The sequence below is a fragment of the Somniosus microcephalus genome, chromosome 1, assembly GCF_052327205.1.
Source record: "Somniosus microcephalus isolate GS21.2 chromosome 1, FLI_Smic_1.0, whole genome shotgun sequence".
NCBI classification, from domain to species: Eukaryota; Metazoa; Chordata; class Chondrichthyes; order Squaliformes; family Somniosidae; genus Somniosus; species Somniosus microcephalus.
The window spans coordinates 8017487-8040340 of NC_140987.1; the positions used below are offsets into that span (position 1 = coordinate 8017487).

Sequence of the window (22854 nt, forward strand, 5' to 3'; positions counted from 1 at the left end):
AAAAATGGATACCAACGGCTGGTGGTCTGTCAGAAGCGTAAACATTTGGCCCTGCAGGTAATGATTAAACTTCTTTACTCCCCACACAAGGCTGAGAGCCTCCCTATCTATCTGAGCATAGTTGCGCTCAGCAGAGGTCAATGATCTGGATGCGAACGCAACTGGCCTCTCCAGGCCATTTGGCAACTTGTGTGAGAGTACTGCCCCAATACCATATGGAGAAGCATCACAAGCCAAACGAATAGGCAGCGTTGGGTTGAAGTGAGCCAACACTTCCTCTGAGGTGATCATAGAGATAGGAACAGGAGTAGGCCATTCGGCCCTTCGAGCCTGCTCCGCCATTCAATGAGATCATGGCTGATCTTCGTCTGAGATCATAGCTGATCTTACCAGTTCAGTACCCCGTCCCCGCCTTTTCTCCGTAACCCTTAATCCCCTTAGCCTTCAGAAATATATCCAATTCTCTCTTGAAAATATTTATTGAATTAGCCTTCACAGCCCTCTGTGGCAGGGAATTCCACAGGCTCACCACTCTTTGAGTGAAGAAATTCTTCCTCATCTCTGTTTTAAATGATTTGCCCGCTATTTTTAGACTGTGGCCCCTGGTTCTGTGCTCCCCGGCCATTGGAAACATTCTCTCTGAATTCAGCCTGTCCAGGCCTGCCATAATTTTATATGTTTCGATGAGATCCCCTCTCAATCTTCTAAACTCCAGTGAGTACAAGCCCAAACTATTTAATCTCTCTTCGTAGGTCATTCCCGCCATTCCAGGTATCAGCCTGGTGAATCGCCGTTGCACTCCCTCCATGGCAAGAACATCCTTCCGCAGATGGGGCGACCAAAACTGTACACAATACTCCAGATGCGGTCTCACCAGCACCTTGTACAGCTGTAGTAAGGTATCCCTATTCCTATACTCGAACCCCCTTGATATGAAGGCCAACATACCATTTGCCTTCTTGATCGCCTGTTGCACCTGCATGCTCTCCTTCAGTGACTGGTGCACAAGAACACCCAGGTCCCTCTGCACTTCCCCATCTCCCAATCTATTGCCATTTAGATAATAATCTACCCTCCTGTTTTTACCCCCAAAGTGGATAACCTCGCATTTATCCACATTATAGTGCATCTGCCACGTATCCGCCCATTCCCCCAACCTGTCCAAATCGCACTGTAGCCTCCTGACATCCTCATCAGAGCCCACCCCTCCTCCTAGTTTAGTGTCGTCAGCGAATTTGGAAATATTGCATCCAATTCCCTGATCCAGATCATTTATATATATTGTGAACAGCTGGGGTCCCAGGACAGATCCTTGCGGCACCCCGCTGGTCACTGCCTGCCACTCCGAAAACGAGCCGTTTATTCCAACTCTCTGTTTTCTATCCGCCAGCCAGTTCTCTATCCACGTTAATACTTTGCCCCCAATCCCATGAGCCTTAATTTTGCATGATAATCTTTTGTGTGGAACCTTATCGAAGGCTTTCTGGAAGTCAAGGTACACCACATCCACTGGCTCTCCCCCATCTATTTTACCAGTTACTTCCTCAAAAAATTCCAGCAGATTAGTCAAACACGATTTACCCTTTGTAAATCCATGTTGACTCTGTCCGATCCTTTCCCCATTTGTCAAGTGCTCCGCTATTTTATCCTTAATAATGGACTCTAGCATTTTGCCCACAACCGATGTAAGGCTTACTGGTCTATAATTCCCTGCTTTCTCTCTACCCCCCTTTTTAAATATTGGGGTAACATTAGCTACCCTCCAATCCACGGGTACTGTTCCCGAGTCAATGGAGTTCCGGAAGATGATCCTTAGAGCATCTGCTATCTCCAGGGCCACCTCCTTAAGTACCCTAGGATGTAGTTTATCAGGCCCCGGGGATTTGTCGGCTTTCAGTCCCCTCAACTTACCCAACACCATATCCCTAGAGATACTAATTTCTGTCAGCTCCTCCCTCTCATTAGTCCCTATGTTTGCCAATATTCCTGGGAGGTTATTTGTGTCCTCCTTTGTGAATACAGAACCAAAGTATGAGTTTAATTGGTCTGCCATTTCCTTATTCTCCATTATATATTCTCCCGAATCGGACTGCAAGGGACCGACTTGGGATTTTACCAGTCTTTTCCTCCTGATATACCGATAAAAGCTTTTGCAGTCTGTCTTTATGTTTGCTGCAAGTTTACTTTCGTATTCTATTTTCCCCTTCCTGATTAATCCCTTTGTCCTCTTTTGCTGTATCCTGTACTGCCCCCAATCTTCCGGTCTGGTGCTTTTTTTTGCCAGTTGATATGCCCTTTTTTTTGATTTTATGCTGTCCCTAATTTCCCTCGTTATCCACGGTTGAGTCACTTTTTTAGGTTTATTTTTATGCCAAACCGGTATAAACATGTTCTGGAATTCTTCCATTCTATCTTTGAATGCTTGCCATTGTCTCTCCACTGTCAATCCCCCCAGAAACACCACCCAATCAATCTTACCCAATTCCCGTCTCATACCCTCGTAATTCCCTTTATTTAAGTTCTGGACCTTAGTCTCTGATTCAAATTCCTCACTCTCCATCTCGACTGAGAGCTCGATCATATTATGATCGCTCTGACCCAAGGGGCCTCGTACAAGAAGATTGCTGATAAGTCCCTTCTCATTGCACAATACCCAGTCTAAAATGGCCTGATCTCGAGTCGGCTCCTCGACATATTGGTCCAGATAACCGTCCCGAAAACATTCCAGGAATTCCTCCTCTTCAGAATTTTTACTAATTTGGGTAGTCCAATCAATATGTAAATTAAAGTCACCCATGATGACAGCTGTGCTCTTATCGCACGCTTCTCTAATTTCCCTTTTTATGCCTTCCCTCACCTCCATATTACTATTTGGAGGCCTATATATCACACCCACTAACGTTTTCCTCCCCTTGCTATTTCTCATTTCTACCCATACAGATTCCGTTTCATCCGAGTTAATATCCTTCCTTTCCATTGCATTAATCCCCTTGCTTTTGCGAAAGGCCCTCTTACAGTCCTCGCTCCACTTCCATGGTACTCCCTTCTGCAAAAGAGCGTTCAGCGGGTGCAGCACCGTGGATAAATTTGGCAGAAACTTATGGTAATAGTTAATCAACCCTAGGAACGACCTCAACTGGGATACATTATCCGGAGCGGGAGCCTTCACAACAGCTTCGATCTTGTCAGGAGACTTACGAAGCCCCTCCTGGTCAATGACATGACCACGGTACGAGATCCGCTTCTGAAAGAACTCACATTTCTGGCGATTAACTCGAAGTCCATATTCTTTCAATCTGGTGAGCACCAGTTCCAAATTTGCAAGGTGTTCCTCGTCATCATCTCCTGTAATCAGAATATCGTCCAGGTAACATTGTGTGCCTGGAATTCCCTGTAATACCTGCTCCATGGCCCTCTGCCAAATTGCTGGAGCCGATGCCACTCCAAAAACCAGTCTATTATACCGGTACAAGCCTCTATGCGTGTTGATCGTGAGATACTGGCGTGACTCTTCCTCAACTTCCATCTGTAAGTACACCTGCACCAGGTCTATCTTGGTGAAGTGTTTCCCGCCAGACAACGAAGCGAAGATATCCTCAATCCGCGGAAGCGGATACTGCACCGTGTGAAGCACCGGATTAACAGTGATCTTGAAATCTCCACAGATGCGAACCTTCCCCGGTTCCCCCGGCTTGTTGCTCGATGAACGCTTCATGACGGGGACAATGGGCGTGGCCCACTCACTCCAGTCTACCTTGGACAGTACTCCTGAACGTTCTAGCCCTTCCAGCTCAGCTTCCACAGCAGGTCGTATCGCATAAGGTACCGGTCTGGCTTTGAAAAATTTCGGGTTTGCATGTTCTTCAACCTTGATGTTTGCCGTAATTCCTCTCAGTGTTCCCAGTCCCTGTTGGAACACCTCTTTAGCATCGTCCAATATTCTGGACAATCGTTTAGGTTTGACATCTTTTTTACCGGAATCTACCGTTAGTGCTTTTAAGGAATGCCAGTCCATATTTATTTTCCTAATCCACTCCCGTCCCAGTAGTGGTGGACCTCCCTCAGGTAGCACATATAAGTCCATTCCTCGGCTTTCTTTGCCCTTGTGGACCACCTTTACCTCTATCTTCCCGATGGAGTATACTCTTTGCCCCGTGTATGTTTTCAATACAATCTCCGTATCCCGTAGGGGAATATGTGGGAATAACCTTTTGTAATCTTACTTATTCATGACCGTCAATGCCGATCCAGTGTCCAATTCCATCTTCACTTGGACTCCTGCTATCTGAAGTGTGACCCAGATTGTTTGGAGGTCTGCTTCATTACCAACATTGTGTACTCTTAGACTACCCAGTTCATTACTGCTGGAGTCTGAATTTGACTTTTGTTCGTTCGAACTGTTCTCTGTCACCTTGTGTACCTTTCTGTACTTTTCCTGCAGTGACATTTTGTTGCTGGTCTTCTTTCCTGACCGGCATACTTTAGCTATGTGACCAAGCCTGCCACATTTTCTGCATTCCTGATTTTTGAACCAGCACTGGTTCTGATCGTGCGTTCTTTCCACAACGATAACATTTTACTGTACCCAAGACCATTTGATTGGTGCTGAGTTCCGGTGACCGTAGCTGCATTTCCGCAGTGCCTCTCGCTGCGGCTTCGTGCGATGCTGCAATAGTGACAGCTTTATCAAGCGTAAGATCATTCTCCTCAAGCAGTCGCTTTTGTTTTCCTTCTTTTAACAATCCACACACAAATTTATCTCTCAGCGCATCTGCTAGTCCTGTTCCAAACTGACAGTACTTTGATAGCTTACGCAGTTCAATTAAAAATTCAGCGTTGCTTTCGTCTTTCAGCTGCGTTCTTCTGTAAAATTTAAATCGTTCCGCTATCATCAGCGGCGTGGGGTTTAAATGATTTTTCAGGACAGTAACAATATTCGCGAAAGTCTGATCCGCCGGTTTATCTGGTGACAGAAGGTGCTTCAATAGCCCGTATGTCTTCGCACCCATTGAGCTTAATAAGGTTAGTGCTTTCTCATCATCTGGTACCTTATTTGCTTTACAATAAACTTCCATGCGTTCTACATACGTGGTCCAATCTTCGATATCGCTATCAAAGGTATTAATGTTCCCATGTTTAGGCATCCTTGCAAGTTTTTAAATTTTTCTTTTTCTCAAATTGGCGGCTTCCCGCGCTTGTCTTCTTCCCCCGCCTACTAAAATGGCGGCTTCCCGCGCTTGGCGGTCTTTCCCGCGCTCCTCTTCTTCCCCCGCCGACTACAATGGCGGATTCCCGCGTTTGCCTTCTTCCCCCGCTGGCTGCAATGGCGATTGCCGTGCTGCTGCCGTTCTCGCCTCCCCAGCGGTTCTCAATTCCCCGACGCTGCTTTTACTCCCCCGCGGTTCCCGTGGGCATTCACGCTTCCCCTGCTGTTGCGCCTCTCAGCCCCGCATGCAGCCCGGTCCTTTACACCGGCTGCGTTTGAGTTCTCCGCGGCTCTCGTGCCTTAAGCTGCCCCAGTCGCTGCACCTCTCGGCCTCGATTGCAGCCCGGCCCTTTTCACCGGCCGTGGTCGAGTTCTCCGCCCTTTTTTTTTTCCTTTTTCCCTCCCCCACTCCACAGTCAACGCGGCCAACTTTCTGCTCGTGTCGCTGATCGGCTTACCCACCACCGTGGTAGAAGGGATGATCACTGCCTGTCGCTGATGGAGGCCTTCGTGGTCAGAATTTTTCTTTTTAACCCGGGTTCTCGATGCCTCCCGTGCGATGGTGCTCAGCAGGATGATGAGGGCGGATGCCTCTTCTCGACGCCCGTTCTGAGGACGAAGCTGCCTTGGATGTAAAACTGCCGCAGGGTAAGATCGGACTCGTCGCCACTGTTAAGTCTGTGTGTTCCAGTTATGCTTATTATAAATCACTGGACACAGACCACAAGAATAACTTTAACAGGTCTTTACTATTCGGAGGTCAGGGCTGAACTGCCCAGCAAATCCCTACACAACACTTATATACCGGTGTGGTCACCACCGGTATTACAGTATACAGCAGCCAAGAGAAAGTAGTACATCTCTTAAGGTAGTTCTCTTAAGGTGGAACAGGTTACATACACCACAGCCATGAATATAGTTTCCCATCCCTGCAATGTTCATGGTGAACCTAACCTCGACACTCTTTATGGCTTTAATGTTCTTTCTAGAATGGGGTGTCCTAGAACTGTGGCTTAAACATTGATTTGTACAAATCTATCATTACTCCTTTACTCTCTTGTCTACTATTCCGTACCTGCCCCGGGAGTGTTTGATAGAATCATAGAATGGTTACAGCACAGAAGGAGGCCTTCGGCCCATCGAGCCTGTGCCGGCTCTCTGCAAGAGCACTTCAGCTAGTCCCACTCCCCCGCCCTTTCCCCATAGCCCTGCAAGTCTTTTTCCTTCAGGTGCTTATCCAAAGCCACAATTGAATCTGCCTCCACCACCCTTTCAGGCAGTGCATTCCAGATCCTAATCACTTGCTGCGTAAAAAAGTTTTTCCTCATGTCACCTTTGTTTTTTTTGCCAATCACCTTAAATCTGTGTCCTCTGGTTCTCGACCCTTCCGCCAATGGGAACAGTTTCTCTCTATCTACTCTGTCTCGACCCCTCATGATTTTGAACACCTCTATCAAATCTCCTCTCAACCTTCTCTGCTCTAAGGAGAACAACGCCAGCTTCTCCAGTCTATCCATGTAACTAAAGTCCCTCATTCCTGGAATCATTCTTATAAATCTTTCCTGCACCCTCTCTAAGGCCTTCACATCCTTCCTAAAGTGCGGTGCCCAGAATCGAACACAATACTCCAGTTGAGGCCGAACCAGATGCTATCAGTGATGATCAAAGTGCCGCATTGTTCAGCGCTAAATTGATATAAATGTAAAATTATCTAAAAAGCTGCTAGCGGACGCAGGAAAATGTATGGTTGGCTCCCTGTTATTACGCAGCTGTTGAGAGGTGTGTTATATATTCACATCCCGTCACGGGACCAAACCCCCGCAGCAGCCATATTCACTCAATGACAGTACCGAATGAAAGAGATGCACTAACTTCTCCTGCCTTCAGCATTTGCCACGTAGATGAAACCATCCACCACCCTGCACACTTTCTGGACCTGAGGGATGATGCTGTAACGTGCCTCCCGCCTCGGGACACTCTCTGCGTCACCTTGGTCCATATCAGCAACGCCTTGCTGCACAAACAGTTTATTAATGGCTGCATTTTCCTCCATTCTTGCGCTCTCTCTTTCCTTCCTGAAGTAGATAAAAAAAAGAAACTGATAATGTATTCAGTATTACAGGAAACTCTTTTTTATCCGGCACCGACGGGACCGGCGTGGTGCTGGTTTATCAAAAAGTCCGGATTACAGAGAGGTATAGTTAAAGGTACGAGAGCCCCGTACACGGCCACAGATCCAGGCATCCCTGTTGCATGGCAACAGGTGCAGGAACCCCGGCCACAGACCCAGGCGTCCCTGTTGCATAGCAACAGGTGCAGGAACCCCGGTTACACAGCCACAGATTCAGGAACGGCCACTAATATGAAGTAAAACTTACCTGAACCTACTCCTGAATTTTGCCGGTTAACAGAGATTTCCGGTTATTTAGGTGCTGGTAAATCGAGACTTTCCTGTACATCTATTTTTTGAAAGAGCCTTCGGGCTTGCTGTGCTTGAGTTACGCCTGTTACTGGGGTGATGAGGCTTGAGTAGCCGTGCAGCTCTCTGCCAGCCAGGCCGCCACTGCTGCCCTCCCAAAAGGGGTTAAAAAAGGAAATTATACAATCGAGGAGAAATAGATCACGATTACATCTCAGTGCAGTTCACTCCCAGGTATCTACAGAAATAAAAATCACCGGTTATTAGAAAACAAATGGCATCTGTGCTACGGACTGACACCAGAACATTGATCACTGACACAAGCATTATTTAGTCAGCAGTTGTTTCCAGGCTGTCTTAAAGTCTGCTGATACAGAGATCGCAGCTTCAGACTGGCATTTCAAAAGGCCAGTTTACATCATCGGGCCTCCACAAGGACTCAAGTCTTGATACTAACAGTACAAAAACCTGGCACCATTTACAATACCAATGTCTTTCTGGAGTGAAGTCATACTGGAGCCAGACTAGCACGAAACATGAAGCTTATTTACCAGAATGGTTCCAGGGATGGGGGATCTTAGCTACAAGGACAGGTTGGAGAAGCTGGATTTGTTTTCATTAGAGCAAAGGAGGTTGAGGGGTGATTTGATAGTGGTGGGCTTGGGCTGATAAGTGGCGGGTAACATTCGCGCCACAAAAGTGCCAGGCAATGACTATCTCCAGCAAGAGAGAGTCTAACCACCGCCCCTTGACATTCAATGGCATTACCATCGCCGAATCCTCCACCATCAACATCCTGGGGGTCATCATTGACCAGAAACTGAACTGGACCAGCCAAAAATACTGTGGCTACAAGGGCAGGTCAGAGGCTGGGTATTCTGCGGCAAGTGTTCTGACTCCCCAAAGCCTTTCCACCATCTACAAGGCATAAGTCAGGAGTGTGATGGAATACTCTCCACTTGCCTGGATGAGTTGCAGCTGCAACAACACTCAAGAAGCTCAACACCATCCAGGCCAAAGCAGCCCGCTTGATCGGCACCCCGTCCACCACCTTAAACATTCACTCCCTCCACCACCAGCGTACCGTGGCTGCAGTGTGTACCGTCCACAAGATGCACTGCAGCAACTCACAAAGGTTTTTTCAGCAGCACCTCCCAAACCCGCGACCTCTTCCACCTAGAAGGATAACGGCAGCAGGCGCATGGGAACACCACAACCTGCAAGTTCCCCTCCAAGTCACACACCATCCTGACTTAGAAATATATCGCCGTTCCTTCATCGTCGCTGGGTCAAAATCCTGGAACTCCCTACCTAACAGCACTGTGGGAGCACCTTCACCACACGGACTGCAGCGGTTCAAGAAGGCGGCTCACCACCACCTTCTCAAGGGCAACTAGGGATGGGCAATAAATGCCGGCCTTGTCAGTGACGCCCACATCCCGGGAACGAATAAAAAAAAATTCCAGAGTTGAGATCCTGCATGAAAGAATGTGATGGAGACTGGGTCAGAAAACTCGCATGTGGGAAAATTGCTTGGATGCGGGATCAGGCCCGCCCGCCAGTTTTTAATATTTTAACACCTCACACGCCTCCAATCCCGCCTCCTCGGGCCTGGCAAAATCGAGCCCTACATCTCCAAGTTTGCAGACGACACAAAGCTGGGTGGGCGTGTGTGCTGTGAGGAGGATGCCGACAAACTCCAGTATGATTTGGACGGGTTGGGTGATTGGGCAGATGCATGGCAGATGCAGTATAATGTGGATAAATGCGAGGTTATCCACTTTGGTGGCAAAAACAAGAAGGCAGATTATTATCTGAACGGCAATAGATTGGGAGAAGGGGAAGTGCAACGAGACTTGGGTGTCCTTGTGCACCAGTCGGTGAAGGTAAGCATGCAGGTGCTGCAGGCAGTTAAGAAGGCAAATGGTATGTTGGCCTTCATAGCGAGAGGATTCGAGTACAGGAACAAGGATGTCTTGCTGCAGTTGTACAGGGCCTTGGTGAGACCACACTTTGAGTATTGTGTGCAGTTTTGGTCGCCTTATCTGAGGAAGGATGTTCTTGCCATGGAGGGAGTGCAGCGAAGATTCACCAGACTGATACCTGGGATGGCAAGAATGATGTATGAGGAGAGATTGTGTCGATTGGGCTTATATTCGCTGGAGTTTAGAAGAATGAGAGGGGATCTCATTGAAACTTATAAAATTCTAACAGGACTAGGTGCAGGAAGGATGTGCCCGATGGCGGGGGAGTCCAGAACCAGGGGTCACCGTCTAAAGATAAGGGGTAAGCCATTTAGGACAGAGATGAGGAGGAATTTCTTCACCCAGAGAGTGGTGAACCTGTGGAATTCACTGCCACAGAAGGCAGTAGAGACCAATTCATTAAATATATTCAAAAAGGAGTTAGATATATTTTTTAAAGCTAAAGGGATCAAGGGATAGGGGGAGAAAGCAGGGACCGGGTACTGAATTTTGATGATCAGCCATGATCTCATTGAATGGCGGAGCAGGCTCGAGGGGCCAAATGGCCTACTCTTGCTCCTATCTTCTATGTTTCTATGTAAAAGCAACTATATTGTCTTTGGCTAATGATTCAGTTAGGCCTCATTTAGAATACTGTGTCCAGTTTTAATCCCCTCAAATGGTTGGTGATGTAGCGATCCTGGAAAATGTTCGGAGAAGGGCCACTAGACTGATACCTAGTTTAATGGTCCTTAGTTACCACAATAAGAAAGAGAGACTTGCATTTCTATAGCGCCTTTCTCGACCACCGGACGTTCCAAAGCGCTTTACAGCCAATGAAGTACTTTTTGTAGTGTAGTCACTGTTGTAATGTAGGAAACGCAGCAGCCAATTTGCACACAGCAAGCTCCCACAAACAACAATGTGATAATGACCAGTTCGTCTGCTTTTTAGTGATGTTGGTTGAGGGATAAATATTGGCCAGGACACCGGGGAGAACTCCCCTGCTCGCCTTCAAAATAGTGGCATGGGATCTTTTACGTCCACCTGAGAGAACAGACGGGGCCTCAGTTTAACGTCTCATCTGAAAGACGGCACCTGCGACAATATGCTTAGAGAGCTAAGGCTTCCTACTCTACAAAAGGTCCCCGAAATAAGGTTTCACACAAGATACTGTTGGGAAAAGTGGAAGCACGTGGAATTGGAAGCAACCTTTTGACACGGGTAGGGAATTGGTCAGCCGGTAGGAGACAGGGAGTAGGAAAAATGAGTGTTTATTCCAGTTGGCAGGATGTGGCTAGTGGTGTCCCCTAGGGATCTGTACTGGGGCCTCAGCTTTTCACTCCCTATTTATAAATGACTTGGGGGAAGGAATAGAGAGCCATTATTGCAAGTCTGTTGGCAACACTTAGTTAGGTGCCACAATAAGTAGTGTAGACAGAAGCAGAAAGTCGCAAAGGTATATTGATAGATTAAGTGAGTGGGCAAAACTGTAGTAGATGAAGTTCAGTGTGGGGTCATCCACTTTGGACCTAAGAAACACGGATCAGAGTATTTTCTACATGGTGAGAAGCTAGGAACTGTGGTTGAGCCGAGAGATTTAGGGGTCCAGGTACAGAAATCACTCAACATAGGAACAGGAGGAGGCCATTCAGCCCCTCGAGCCTGTTCCACCATTCAATGAGATCATGGCTGATCTGCGACCTAACTCCATATTCCTGCCTTTGGCCCATATCCCGTAATACCTTTGGTTAACAAAAATCTATCTTTCTCAGATTTAAAATTAACAATTGATCCAGCATCAATTGCTGTTTGCGGAAGAGAGTTCCAAACTTCTACCACCCTTTGTGTCGAAGTGTTTCCTAATTTCACTCCTGAAAGGTCTGGCTCTAATTTTTAGACTCTGCCCCCTAGTCCTAGAATCCCCAACCAGCGGAAATAGTTCCTCTCTCTCTACCCTATCTGTTCCCCTTAATATCTTGAAAACTTTGACCAGATCACCCCTTAACCATCTAAATCCCAGGGAATACAACCCTAATTTCTGAAATCTCTCCTCGTAACTTAACCCTTGAAGTCCGGGTATCATTCTGGTAAACCTACGCTGCACTCCCTCCAAGGCCAATATATCCTTCCTAAGGTGCGGTGCCCAGAACTGCTCCCAGTGCTCCAGGTGTGGGCTAACCAGGGTTTTGTACAGCTGCAGCATAACTTCCACCCCCTTGTACTCTAGTCCTCTCGATATAAAGGCCAGCATTCCATTGGCCTTTTTGATTATTTTCTGTACCTGTTCATGACATTTTAATGATCTATGTACCTGGACCCCTAAGTCTCTTTGGACCTCCACTGTTTCTAGCTTTTCACATTTAGAAAGTACCCTGTTCTATCCTTTTTAGTTACAAAGTGGATGACCACACATTTGCCTACATTGAAATCCATTTGCCACAGTTTTGTCCATTCACTTAATCTATCGATATCCCTTTGTAATTTTATACTTTCATCTACACTGCCTACAATGAGCCTATCTTTGTGTCATCAGCAAATTTGGATATATGACTTTCTATGCCATCATCTAAGTCGTTAATAAATACTGTGAATAGTTGAGGCCCCTGCGGGTTGCTCAAAGTTACTCAAAACTAGTGGACAGATACAAAAATAATTTAAAAGGTGAATCAGGTGTTAGCCTTTATCTCAAAGGGGCTAGACTACAAAGGGGTGAAAGTTCTTCCTGTTACTATGCCAGCTCCCTGCATTCCTCACCCAATCATTACTTACCAGGTTGTTGAATATAAAGTCAGGATGTTAAACTTGTGCTCATTGTTGAATAAGAAGCTGATTCCTGATCCAATTCCTGAAACGGGAAACATTAGGACAGCGATTTTACCATGTAACACAGCCCAACGGAAAACAATCATCGGTTCTGGATATTGTAAACAGCACATTGACCCTAGGGTGGCAAACCCCTTTCAATTCCCCTCCTTCGCTAGTTTTTATTCCTGTAAAGTTCAACAGTCACTGACTGCCCTCCCATACTCCGCACAAGTGTGAACCTGGGCAGTGAGTGTCATCGGGTAGGAGTACAGAGTAAAGCTCCCTCTACAATGTCCCATCAAACACTCCCAGGGCAGGTACAGCATGGGTTAGATACAGAGTAAAGCTCCCTCTACACTGTCCCATCAAACACTCCCAGGACAGGTACAGCATGGGTTAGATACAGAGTAAAGCTCCCTCTACACTGTCCCATCAAACACTCCCAGGGCAGGTACAGCACATGTTAGCTACAGAGTAAAGCTCCCTCTACACTGTCCCATCAAACACTCCCAGGGCAGGTACAGCACAGGTTAGATACAGAGTAAAGCTCCCTCTACACTGTCCCATCAAACACTCCCAGGGCAGGTACAGCACAGGTTAGCTACAGAGTAAAGCTCCCTCTACACTGTCCCATCAAACACTCCCAGGGCAGGTACAGCACGGGTTAGATACAGAGTAAAGCTCCCTCTACACTGTCCCATCAAACACTCCCAGGGCAGGTACAGCACGGGTTAGATACAGAGTAAAACTCCCTCTACACTGTCCCATCAAACACTCCCAGGGCAGGTACAGCACGGGTTAGATACAGAGTAAAGCTCCCTCTACAATGTCCCATCAAACACTCCCAGGGCAGGTACAGCACGGGTTAGATACAGAGTAAAGCTCCCTCTACACTGTCCCATCAAACACTCCCAGGGCAGGTACAGCACGGGTTAGATGCAGAGTAAAGCTCCCTCTACACTGTCCCATCAAACACTCCCAGGGGAGGTACAGCACGGGTTAGATACAGAGTAAAGCTCCCTCTACACTGTCCCATCAAACACTCCCAGGGCAGGTACAGCACGGGTTAGATACAGAGTAAAGCTCCCTCTACACTGTCCCATCAAACACTCCCAGGGCAGGTACAGCACGGGTTAGATACAGAGTAAAGCTCCCTCTACACTGTCCCATCAAACACTCCCAGGGCAGGTACAGCACGGGTTAGATACAGAGTAAAGCTCCCTCTACACTGTCCCATCAAACACTCCCAGGGCAGGTACAGCACGGGTTAGTAGTGTAAAGCTCCCTCTACACTTCACCCTATGATGATAATGAACCACTTAAAAACCAGTGGACTAATTTCCACAGATACGAACCTCATTGTTTTGCCTGCAGCTCTGCTTAGGTGTCAGCCAGTGTCTCAGTGGGTAACACTCTCGCCTCTGAGTCAGAAGGTTGTGGGTTCAAATCCCACTCCAGAGACTTGAACACAAAATCTAGGCTGACACTCCAGTGCAGTGCTGAGGGAGTGCTGCACTGTCGGAGGTGCCGTCTTTTGATGAGACGTTAAACTGCGGCCCCGTCTGTTCTCTCAGGTGGACATAAAAGATCCCATGGCACTATTTCGAAGAAGAGTAGGAGAGTTATCCCTGGTGTCTTGACCAATATTTATCCCAAACCAACATCACTAAAGAAACAGATTATCTGGTCATTATCTCATTGCTATTTGTGGGATCTTGCTGTGTGCAAATGGGCTGCCACGTTTCCTACATTACAACAGTGACTACACATTGGCTGTAAGGCATTTTGGGTCGTCCTGAGGTTGTGAAAGACACGATATAAATGCAAGCCTTTCAAGTCTTTCATTTTTTACTTTTACTTACAACCACCCCCACCCATCCCCACAAACAAACACAAAACATAAAGCGTTCTGGACTGGTCTGAGAGCTATAGTTTATAAGGCTGTGAAATTCTCGATTATTTTTCCCTAGACCCTTTTCTCCCGGGCGACAAACCAGACAGTTGACTCATTCCAACCCTCCGCTTTGTGGCATAGGAGAGTAATCCTAAAACAATTCTGCATCCCCTTCTCCAGGACTGAAGGATAACGTTGCATTCTTTCTCCTTATCATATCTCTCAGAAACACATAAAGTGCTTCACACACAATCGACTACTTTTGAAGTGCCGTCACTGTTAAATGGAAAATGTGGCAGCCATTTTGCACACAAGGTCCCACAAACAGACTAATGACCAGTTAATCTGTTTTAGTGATGTTGATTGAGGGATAAATATTGGCCCCAGGACACCGGGGAGAACTCCCCTGCTCTTCTTCGAAATAGTGCCATGGGATCTTTTACGTCCACCTGAAAGAGCAGACGGGGCCTCGGTTTAACGCCTCATCCGAAAGGCGGCACCTCCGACAGTGCAGAACTCCCTCAGCACTGCATTGGAGTGTCAGCCTGGATTTTTGTGTTAAAGTCCCTCAAGTGGGACTTGAACCCACAACGTTCTGACTCAGAGGCGAGGGTGCTACCAATTGGACCGCAGCTGACATACAGTTGGAGCCTCAGTTTTACGTCTCATCTGAAGGACGGCACCTGACAGTACAGCATTCTGGGAATTGGGAACTCCCCAGTTTAGGTAGAGGGCGGGGAAATAAACCTTCATCACACCCCTCCCCAAAAGAGATGGCACTGCCCACTGTCACAACACTTGTTATTTAGAAAAAATTAAACAAGCTCTCTAGGAGAATTTGAACTGGAAAAGCTGGAACATCTCCTTGGCTATTGGGACTGCTCGCAACTCTCAGATACAGCTCGTGACCACCTTGATTTTTAACCTCATGCTTTTATGCTGTGCTCCCAGTGCTCCTTATCCAAACTTCCCTTGGTGACTGAGTGTTCAACATTCACATTAGAATGACTTGCTCAGCAAGAGCACTGCAATTAGCCTCAGGCTAGGAGGGAATAAAAATAACACATAATTCCTGCTCCTGACCACCATCAGTCATGCAAGCTGGAAAGTGTGCATGTGTGTGTGTGTGGATATGAGGGTGAGACAGGACCAAGTTCAGCTGCGATACCCTTCCCAGTTGAATAGGGCTGTGCTTGTATGCTGATGACATCCAGCTCTACCTCACCACCACCTCCGATTTGTCACACTGCTCGTCAGACGATGAGCAGAAATTTCCTCTAATTAAATATTGGGAAGTCCGAAGTCAGATTCTTCAGTCCCCGCCACAAACTCCGTTCCCCAGCCACCGATTCCATCCCCCTCCTTGTCCGCTGTCTGAGACCGAACCAGACTGTTCGCAACCTCAAGAGTCATAGTTAATCCTAAGCTTATCTTCCGGCCCCATATCCTCTGCATCACTAAGACCGCCTGCTTTCACCGCCAAAACATCGCCCATCGCCGCCCCCTGCCTCAGCCCATCTGCTGCTGAAACTCTCACTCTCATCCATGTCTTTGTTACCTCCAGACTCGACTATTCCAACACACTCCTGGTCGACCTCCCACATTCTACCCTACGTAAGCTTGAGCTCATCCAAAACTGCTGTCCGTGTCCTAACTCGCATCAAGTCCCGTTCACCCATTACCCCTGTGCTCGCTGACCTACATAAGCTACCGGTCTGGCAACACCTCAATTTTAAAATTCTCATTCTTCTTATTTTCAAATTCCTCCATGGCCTCACTCTTCCTTATCTCTGTAACCTCTTCCAGCCCTACATCCCTCCGAGATCTTTGTGCTACTCCAATTCTGCCCTCTTGTGCATCCCCGATTTTCATCACCACCATTGGCGGCCGTGCCTTTAGCTGCCGGGCCCTAAACCCTGGAATTCCCTCCATAAACCTCTCCGCCCCTCTCTACCTCCTTTAAGACGCTCCTTAAATCCTACCTCTTTGACCAAGCTTTTAGTCACCTGTCCTAATATCTCCCTATGTGGATCGGTGTCAAATTTTGTTTGATAATCGCTCCTGTGAAGCACTTTGGGATGTTTTACAACATTAAGGGGGAAAAATTCAGTATCGCCCTTTTTGGGGCGCCATTATCGGCCGTGCGCAAAGTTTAGCGCCTGGCGCTAATTATCGCCTCTGACGACAAACTTGGCTTTTATCGCCCCTGGAAGTGATTGGAGCGCTAAATCAGGCGCTTCACACCTGTCTTAAGGCGCAAAGGCTGAGGTTCGAGGCGCTACCTCAGAGCGCTGGTGAAGCAAAGAAGAGCAAATAAAAATCAACCTGCAAAGTGCTGCTCAGTACCCAAAACTCCTTCACACAGCGTTGAATCTCTCCAGAAGTCTCTCTCTCTCTCTCTCTCTCTCTCTCAGAATACGTGGTGCAAAAATGTCACCAACAAAAAAAGGCAGGAAGTGGTCGCCTTTAAATAGCGCTCCCCCAGTCCCTTCCTGACTGCAAAACGCTCCCCTCAACCAGTCGTTGCTAGCGGCAGGCGGTAAGGCAGCGGGCGCCACTCAATATCCGGTCCGGGGCGTTGCGCACTCGACTGACGTCACGATCTGCCGGCGCAGGAGATCGTGGCGGTAGTGTTTAGCGCCGCTGCAAAATGTCTAGTTAATTTCGCGAGCGGCGCAAATATCGCCGCGCCCGGGTGGTAGTTGCGTTGCGCCCCATTAGCGCCCTCTTAAGGCGCTAACGGGAGGCGCAAACAACTGAATTTTCCCCTAAAGGTGCTGAATCAATGCAAGTTGTTGTTGTAGGCTCAATCATGAAGAATGATGCCTCGGGGGAACTCCTGGTGGGCTTATACTGTCACAAAGAATGCAATGGCTGCCATTCGGGTCGGGTAACGTACCGTCGATCTGTCGCTGTGGAAAACCCGCGACTGGCAGCAGCCTTGGTGAATTCATCATCTTTGTGACCAGGGAGGAGTCCAACTGCTCGAGGCCAGGCCCAAACATGGCAAACCGGGGTTCCGCCCGAGACACTAGGGAGTAGAGGAAGGAAGTCACCGGGCTGTAGGCCGGGTGGCTCAGTTTCCAGTGCTTTCTGCCCTCAGGAAAGCTCTTCAAATACCTGCCCAAAAAAACCCAAGTGGTTATGATTTATTGATGTCATCGTCTCACCTTATTCTATTGAGAAGCCTGGGAGAAGGGCCCAAGCCCAGAGTGCAGGACATAACAAGGATGAAAAGTGTAGGAAAGCAAAGGAGGTACATTAAGAAATAGTCATGAGGTGACAACAAGCTTGGATTTTAAAAGGCCACAGGTTGTAGAACACAGGAACAGGAGGAGGCCATTCAGCCCCTCGAGCCTGTTCCGCTATTCAATGAGATCATGGCTGAACTTCTGCCTCAATTCCATTCACCGGCCTAATCGCCATATCCCTTGATGCCATTACTAGTCAGAAATCTATCGACTTCTGTTTTGAATATACCCAATGACTGAGCCTCCACAGCCCTCTGGGGCAGAGAATTCCAAAGATTTACCACACTCTGTGAAGAAATTTCTTCTCATTTCAGTCCTGAATGACCTACCCTTTATCCTGAGGCTGTGGCCCCTGGTTCTAGACTCCCCAGCCAAGGGAAACATTCTCCCAGCATCCACCCTATCAAGCCCTGTAATCATTGTGTATGCTTCAATGAGATCCCCTCTCAGTCTTCTGAATTCAAGAGAATACAGGCCTAGTTTACTCAATCTCTTCTCATACGACAGTCCCGCCATCCCAGGAATCAATCTCGTGAACCTTCATTGTACTCCCTCTATGGCAAGTATATCCTTCCTTAGGTAAGGAGACCAAAATTGTACACAGTACTCCAGGTGTGGTCTCACCAAGGCCCTATATAATTGGAGTGAGACTTCTTTACTCCTGTACTCAAATCCTCTTGTAATGAAGGCCAGCATACCATTTGCCTTCCTAATGGCTTGCTGCACCTGCACATTCACTTTCAGTGACTCATGTACAAGGACACCCAGGTCCCTTTGAGCATCTGCATTCCCCAAGCTTTCACCATTTAGGAAATACTCTGCCTTTCTGTTTTTTCGACCAAAGTGGATAACTTCACATTTATCCACATTATAATCCATCTGCCATGTTCTCGCCCACTCACTGAGCCTGTCGAGATCCCTTTAAAGCCTCTTCACATCCTCTTCACAACTGACACTGACACCTAGTTTTGTATCCTCAGCAAATTTGGAAATGTTACATTTAGTCCCCTCATCCAAATCATTGATATAGATTGTGAATAGCTGGGGCCCAAGCACCGATCCTTGCGGTACCCCACTAGTCACAGCCTGCCATCTTGAAAAGACCCGTTTATCCCTACTCTTTGTTTTCTGTCTGTTAACCAATTCTCAATCCATGCTGGTATATTACCCCCAATTCCATGTGCCCTAATTTTGTTCACCAACCTCTTGTGTGGGACCTTATCGAAGGCCTTCTGGAAATCCAAATACAGCACATCTACCGGTTCCCCTTTGTCTACTCCACTAGTTACATCCTCAAAGAATTCCAATAGGTTTGTCAAACAGGATTTCCCTTTCATAAATCCATATTGACACTGCCCAATCTTACTATTAGTTTTTAAGTGCCCAGTTACTGCATCCTTTATAATAGATTCCAGCATTTTCCCAACTACTAATGTGAGGCTAACAGGTCTGTAGTTCCCCGCTTTCTCTCTCCCTCCTTTCTTAAATAGCGGGGTTACATTTGCTATCCTCCAATCTGCAGGAATTGTTCCAGAATCTATGGAATCTTGGAAGCTGACAACCAATGCGTCCACCATCCTAACGGCCACCTCTTTCAAAACCCTAGGATGTAGGCCTTGAGATTTATCGACTTTTAGTCCCATTAATTTTGCCAGTACTGTTTTTTTACTAATAATAATTTCTTTAAGTTCCTCATTCTCACCACACCCTTGGTTTTCTCGTATTTCTGGGAGGTTTTTTGGCAGATGGAATACAATACTGGAAAGTGTGAGGTTATGCACTTTGGCAGGAAAAATCATAGAGCAAGTTATTATCTTAATGGCAAGAAACTGGAAAGTACTGTAGTACAAAGAGATCTGGGGGTCCTGGTGCACGAAACTCAAAACGTTAGTATGCAGGTGCAGCAAGTGATCAAGAAGGCCAATGGAATGTTGGCTTTTATTGCTAGGGGGATAGAATATAAAAACAGGGAGGTATTGCTGCAGTTGTACAAGGTATTGGTGAGACCGCACATGGAATACTGCATACAGTTTTGGTGTCCATACTTAAGAAAAGACATACTTGCTCTCGAGTCAGTACAAAGAAGGTTCACTCGGTTAATCCCGGGGATGAGGGGGTTGTCATATGAGGAGAGGTTGAGTAGATTGGGACTCTACTCATTGGAGTTCAGGAGAATGAAAGGCGATCTTATTGAAACATATAAGATTGTGAAGGGGCTTGATTGGGTGGATGCGGGGAAGATGTTCCCAATGATGGGTGAAACTAGAACTAGGGGGCATAATCTTAGAATAAGGGGCTGCTCTTTCAAAACTGAGATGAGGAGAAACTTCTTCACTCAGAGGGTGGTAGGTTTGTGGAATTTGCTGCCCCAGAAAGCTGTGGAAGCTACATCATTAAATAAATTTAAAACAGAAATAGATAGTTTCCTAGAAGTAAAGGGAATTAAGGGTTACGGGGAGCGGGCAGGAAATTGGACACGAGTCTAGGTTCGGAATGGTCATGGCCCTGTGGGTAGTGGAGCGGGCCCAGGGGCCGTGTAGCCTGGTTCTGCTCCTACTTCTTGTGTTCTAATTCTGTGTTAGATTTCAGGAGATGGTTTTATTCCTGTTCCTGGCTGGGTGGAGATCGCCTTTACAGAAGGTAAGTACTGTAGATTATATAGGGACAGAGTGATCTCCTGGACGAGTTTCGATCGCCTAGATGGGTCGGAGAAGAATTTCCCAGATTTTTCCTCCCAAATTGGTTTTTCGCCTCTCCCGGGAGATCACATGGGTTCGGGTGGATGCAGAGTGATAGAAGATTTGAGGTTAGGATCAGATCAGCCATGACCTTATTGAATGGTGGAGCAGGCTCGAGGGGCCGATTGGCCTACTCCTGCTCCTATTTCTTATGTTCTTATATGTTCTTATGTTTTTGTGTCTTCCTCCATGAAGACAGAAACAAAGTACTTATTTAATTTCTCCGCCATTTCCTCATTCCCCATTATATATTCTCCTGTCTGACTGTAAAGGACCTACATTCACCAGTCTTTTCCTTTTCATATACCTATAGAAGCTTTTACAATCCATTTTTATATTTTTCGCTAGTTTGTGCTCAGTCATTGGGTATATTCAAGGCTGAGATCACTAGGTTTTTGGGAACAAAGGGAATCAAGGGATATGGGGATAGTGCAGGAAAGTGGAGTTGAGGTAGAAGATCAGCCAGGATCTTATTGAATGGCGGAGCAGGCTCGAGGAGCCAAATGGCCAACTCCTAGTCCTATTTCTTATGTTCTTGCTCGCTTCCCATACCCTTTAATATTCCTCTTTCTCAGACAAATACCTAATTCCCTTTTGAAAGAATTTACGGACTCCACTTCAGCAATGGTTTGTGGCACTGAATTCCACATTTTACCTCCATTTCTTCTAACCCCCTTTAATTATTTTTGTGATTATTGTAAATCTGTGCCTCCTTCAGCCCTACTTTGGTATAAAATATAATCCGTTAAACAGAAAAAAATAATGGCCCAGAAATTCGGGTCAGAGGCTTCCCGCGGGTGCAAGCCCCCGACCTGCACTTACCTAGCGCACCGGCCATTGAGCTGTGGGCCCGCGCGGGATTCCGATCCTGGGCCTGCTCCAACTGCCGGCGCGCAGTGCTTGCGTATCCCAGGGGCGCAGTTAGTTTGAAGCGTCCCCTGGGATCACGTGGGCCATGGGGAGCCAATCGGAGCAGGGAATGTCCATTCATAAGTTTGACAGGAAGAGCTGTCAAAACTTAGAAATAATACGGGCCCCAAAACATCACTAAATCTTCAAAGAAATTTTTTTTAAATCGCATTTTTTAAATAAACTATAAATTACATGAAATAACTATTTTAAACAATAATTTAAATTTTTGAAAAAAATAATTTTATTTTCTAACGGGGCTAAAAATAAACTTAGCTTTCTTTAAAGTATTTAAAAATAATAAACCTGTGGAAAAAATGTTTTAATTTTAATTAATCCACCACTTACCTTGTTAAAAGCAGGCCTTACGCCTGCTTTTTAAATGTGTAACTTCTGGAGACTTACCCTCCCGGGAAAACCTGCAAAATAAACCGAAGTTCGATGCGCACGCGCAGCCTCTCCCGCACACGCTTGCCCTCTTAACCCCTTCTTTCAGAGGAACGGAAGTGCCGGTTTCCCACGCATGCGCAGTGCATGCAGGAAACCGGCACTTCCATTGGGCCTACGGGTGAGTACCCCGTGCGTACTCACCCGTGGAGACCCGAAGTTCTGGGCCATTAATGTTCACCCATCTGGGCACCACATTTTAGGAAGGATGTGAAGGCCTTAGAGAGGGTGCAGAAAAGATTAAAAGAATGGTTCCAGGAATGAGGGACTTCAGTTATGTGGATAGACTGGAGAAGCTGGGGTTGTTCTCCTTAGAGCAGAGAAGGTTGAGAGGAGATTTGATCGAGGTGTTCAAATCATGAGGGGTCTGGACAGAGTAGAGAGAGAGAAACTGTTCCCATTGGTGGAAGGGTCGAGAACCAGAGGACACAGATTTAAGGTGATTGGCAGAAGAATCAAAGGTGACATGAGGAAAAACTTTTTATGCAGCGAGTGGTTAGGATCTGGAATGCACTGCCTGAAAGGGTGGTGGAGGCGGCAGATTCAATCGCGGCTTTCAAAAGGGAATTGGATAAGTACCTGAAGGAAAAAAATTTGCAGCGCTTTGGGGAAAGGGCGGGGAGTGGGACTAGCTGAAGTGCTCTTGCAGAGAGCCGGCATGGGTTCGACGGGCCGAATGGCCTCCTGTGCAGTACCCATTCTATGATTCTATCTACAGCACTGATTACAGGTAGCACTTTACAGGGCAGTGGGTAGCGAGTGGACACTTCACAGCATTGAGCCCCGCGGTGACGGCCTCATGGCTGAATATCCTGTTGACACTCATTGACTAGGCTCACATATGAGTAATGGTCAGCTCGAAGAGGTCACGGAGGTCGCCAATGCCCACAGAACCAGACCCAAAACTGTCAGTGGGAGGGAAGGAAATTGGATATATTTTTTTAAAACCCTGTCTCACTTACGCTGCCATGTAGTCCTGCTCTGCACTGTCTGTAAGTGATTTGCTCAGTAATGCTGCATCTGGCAGTGAGAGATGGTCCACAGAATTCCAGTGTGGGAGATCCCGCAGTAGGATGTAGCGCCACAACAGTGGGTCACGGACCATGGCATTCCAATAACGATTAACGCTCCCCAGTCGGCACAGATCCCGCGGAGACAGCAAGGCCATGATGTGCAGTTGCACCTCGACCTAGAACAACACGACAGAGATTTCAACCT

The 22854-nt window shown here is 47.0% G+C and overlaps 1 protein-coding gene across 1 annotated transcript in view; it reads right to left on the reverse strand.

The window, feature by feature from the left end:
- Positions 1-22854, reverse strand: part of fbxo4 (F-box protein 4) — a 286805-nt gene that overhangs the window by 6102 nt on the left and 257849 nt on the right. Inside the window, exons 2-5 of the mRNA XM_085964565.1 lie at positions 22599-22825; positions 17191-17411; positions 12362-12437; positions 7079-7281 (exon numbers count right to left, since the gene is read on the reverse strand). Of these exons, the coding sequence (XP_085820691.1) occupies positions 7079-7281; positions 12362-12437; positions 17191-17411; positions 22599-22825 (727 nt within the window). The remainder of the gene's footprint in view (positions 1-7078; positions 7282-12361; positions 12438-17190; positions 17412-22598; positions 22826-22854) is intronic.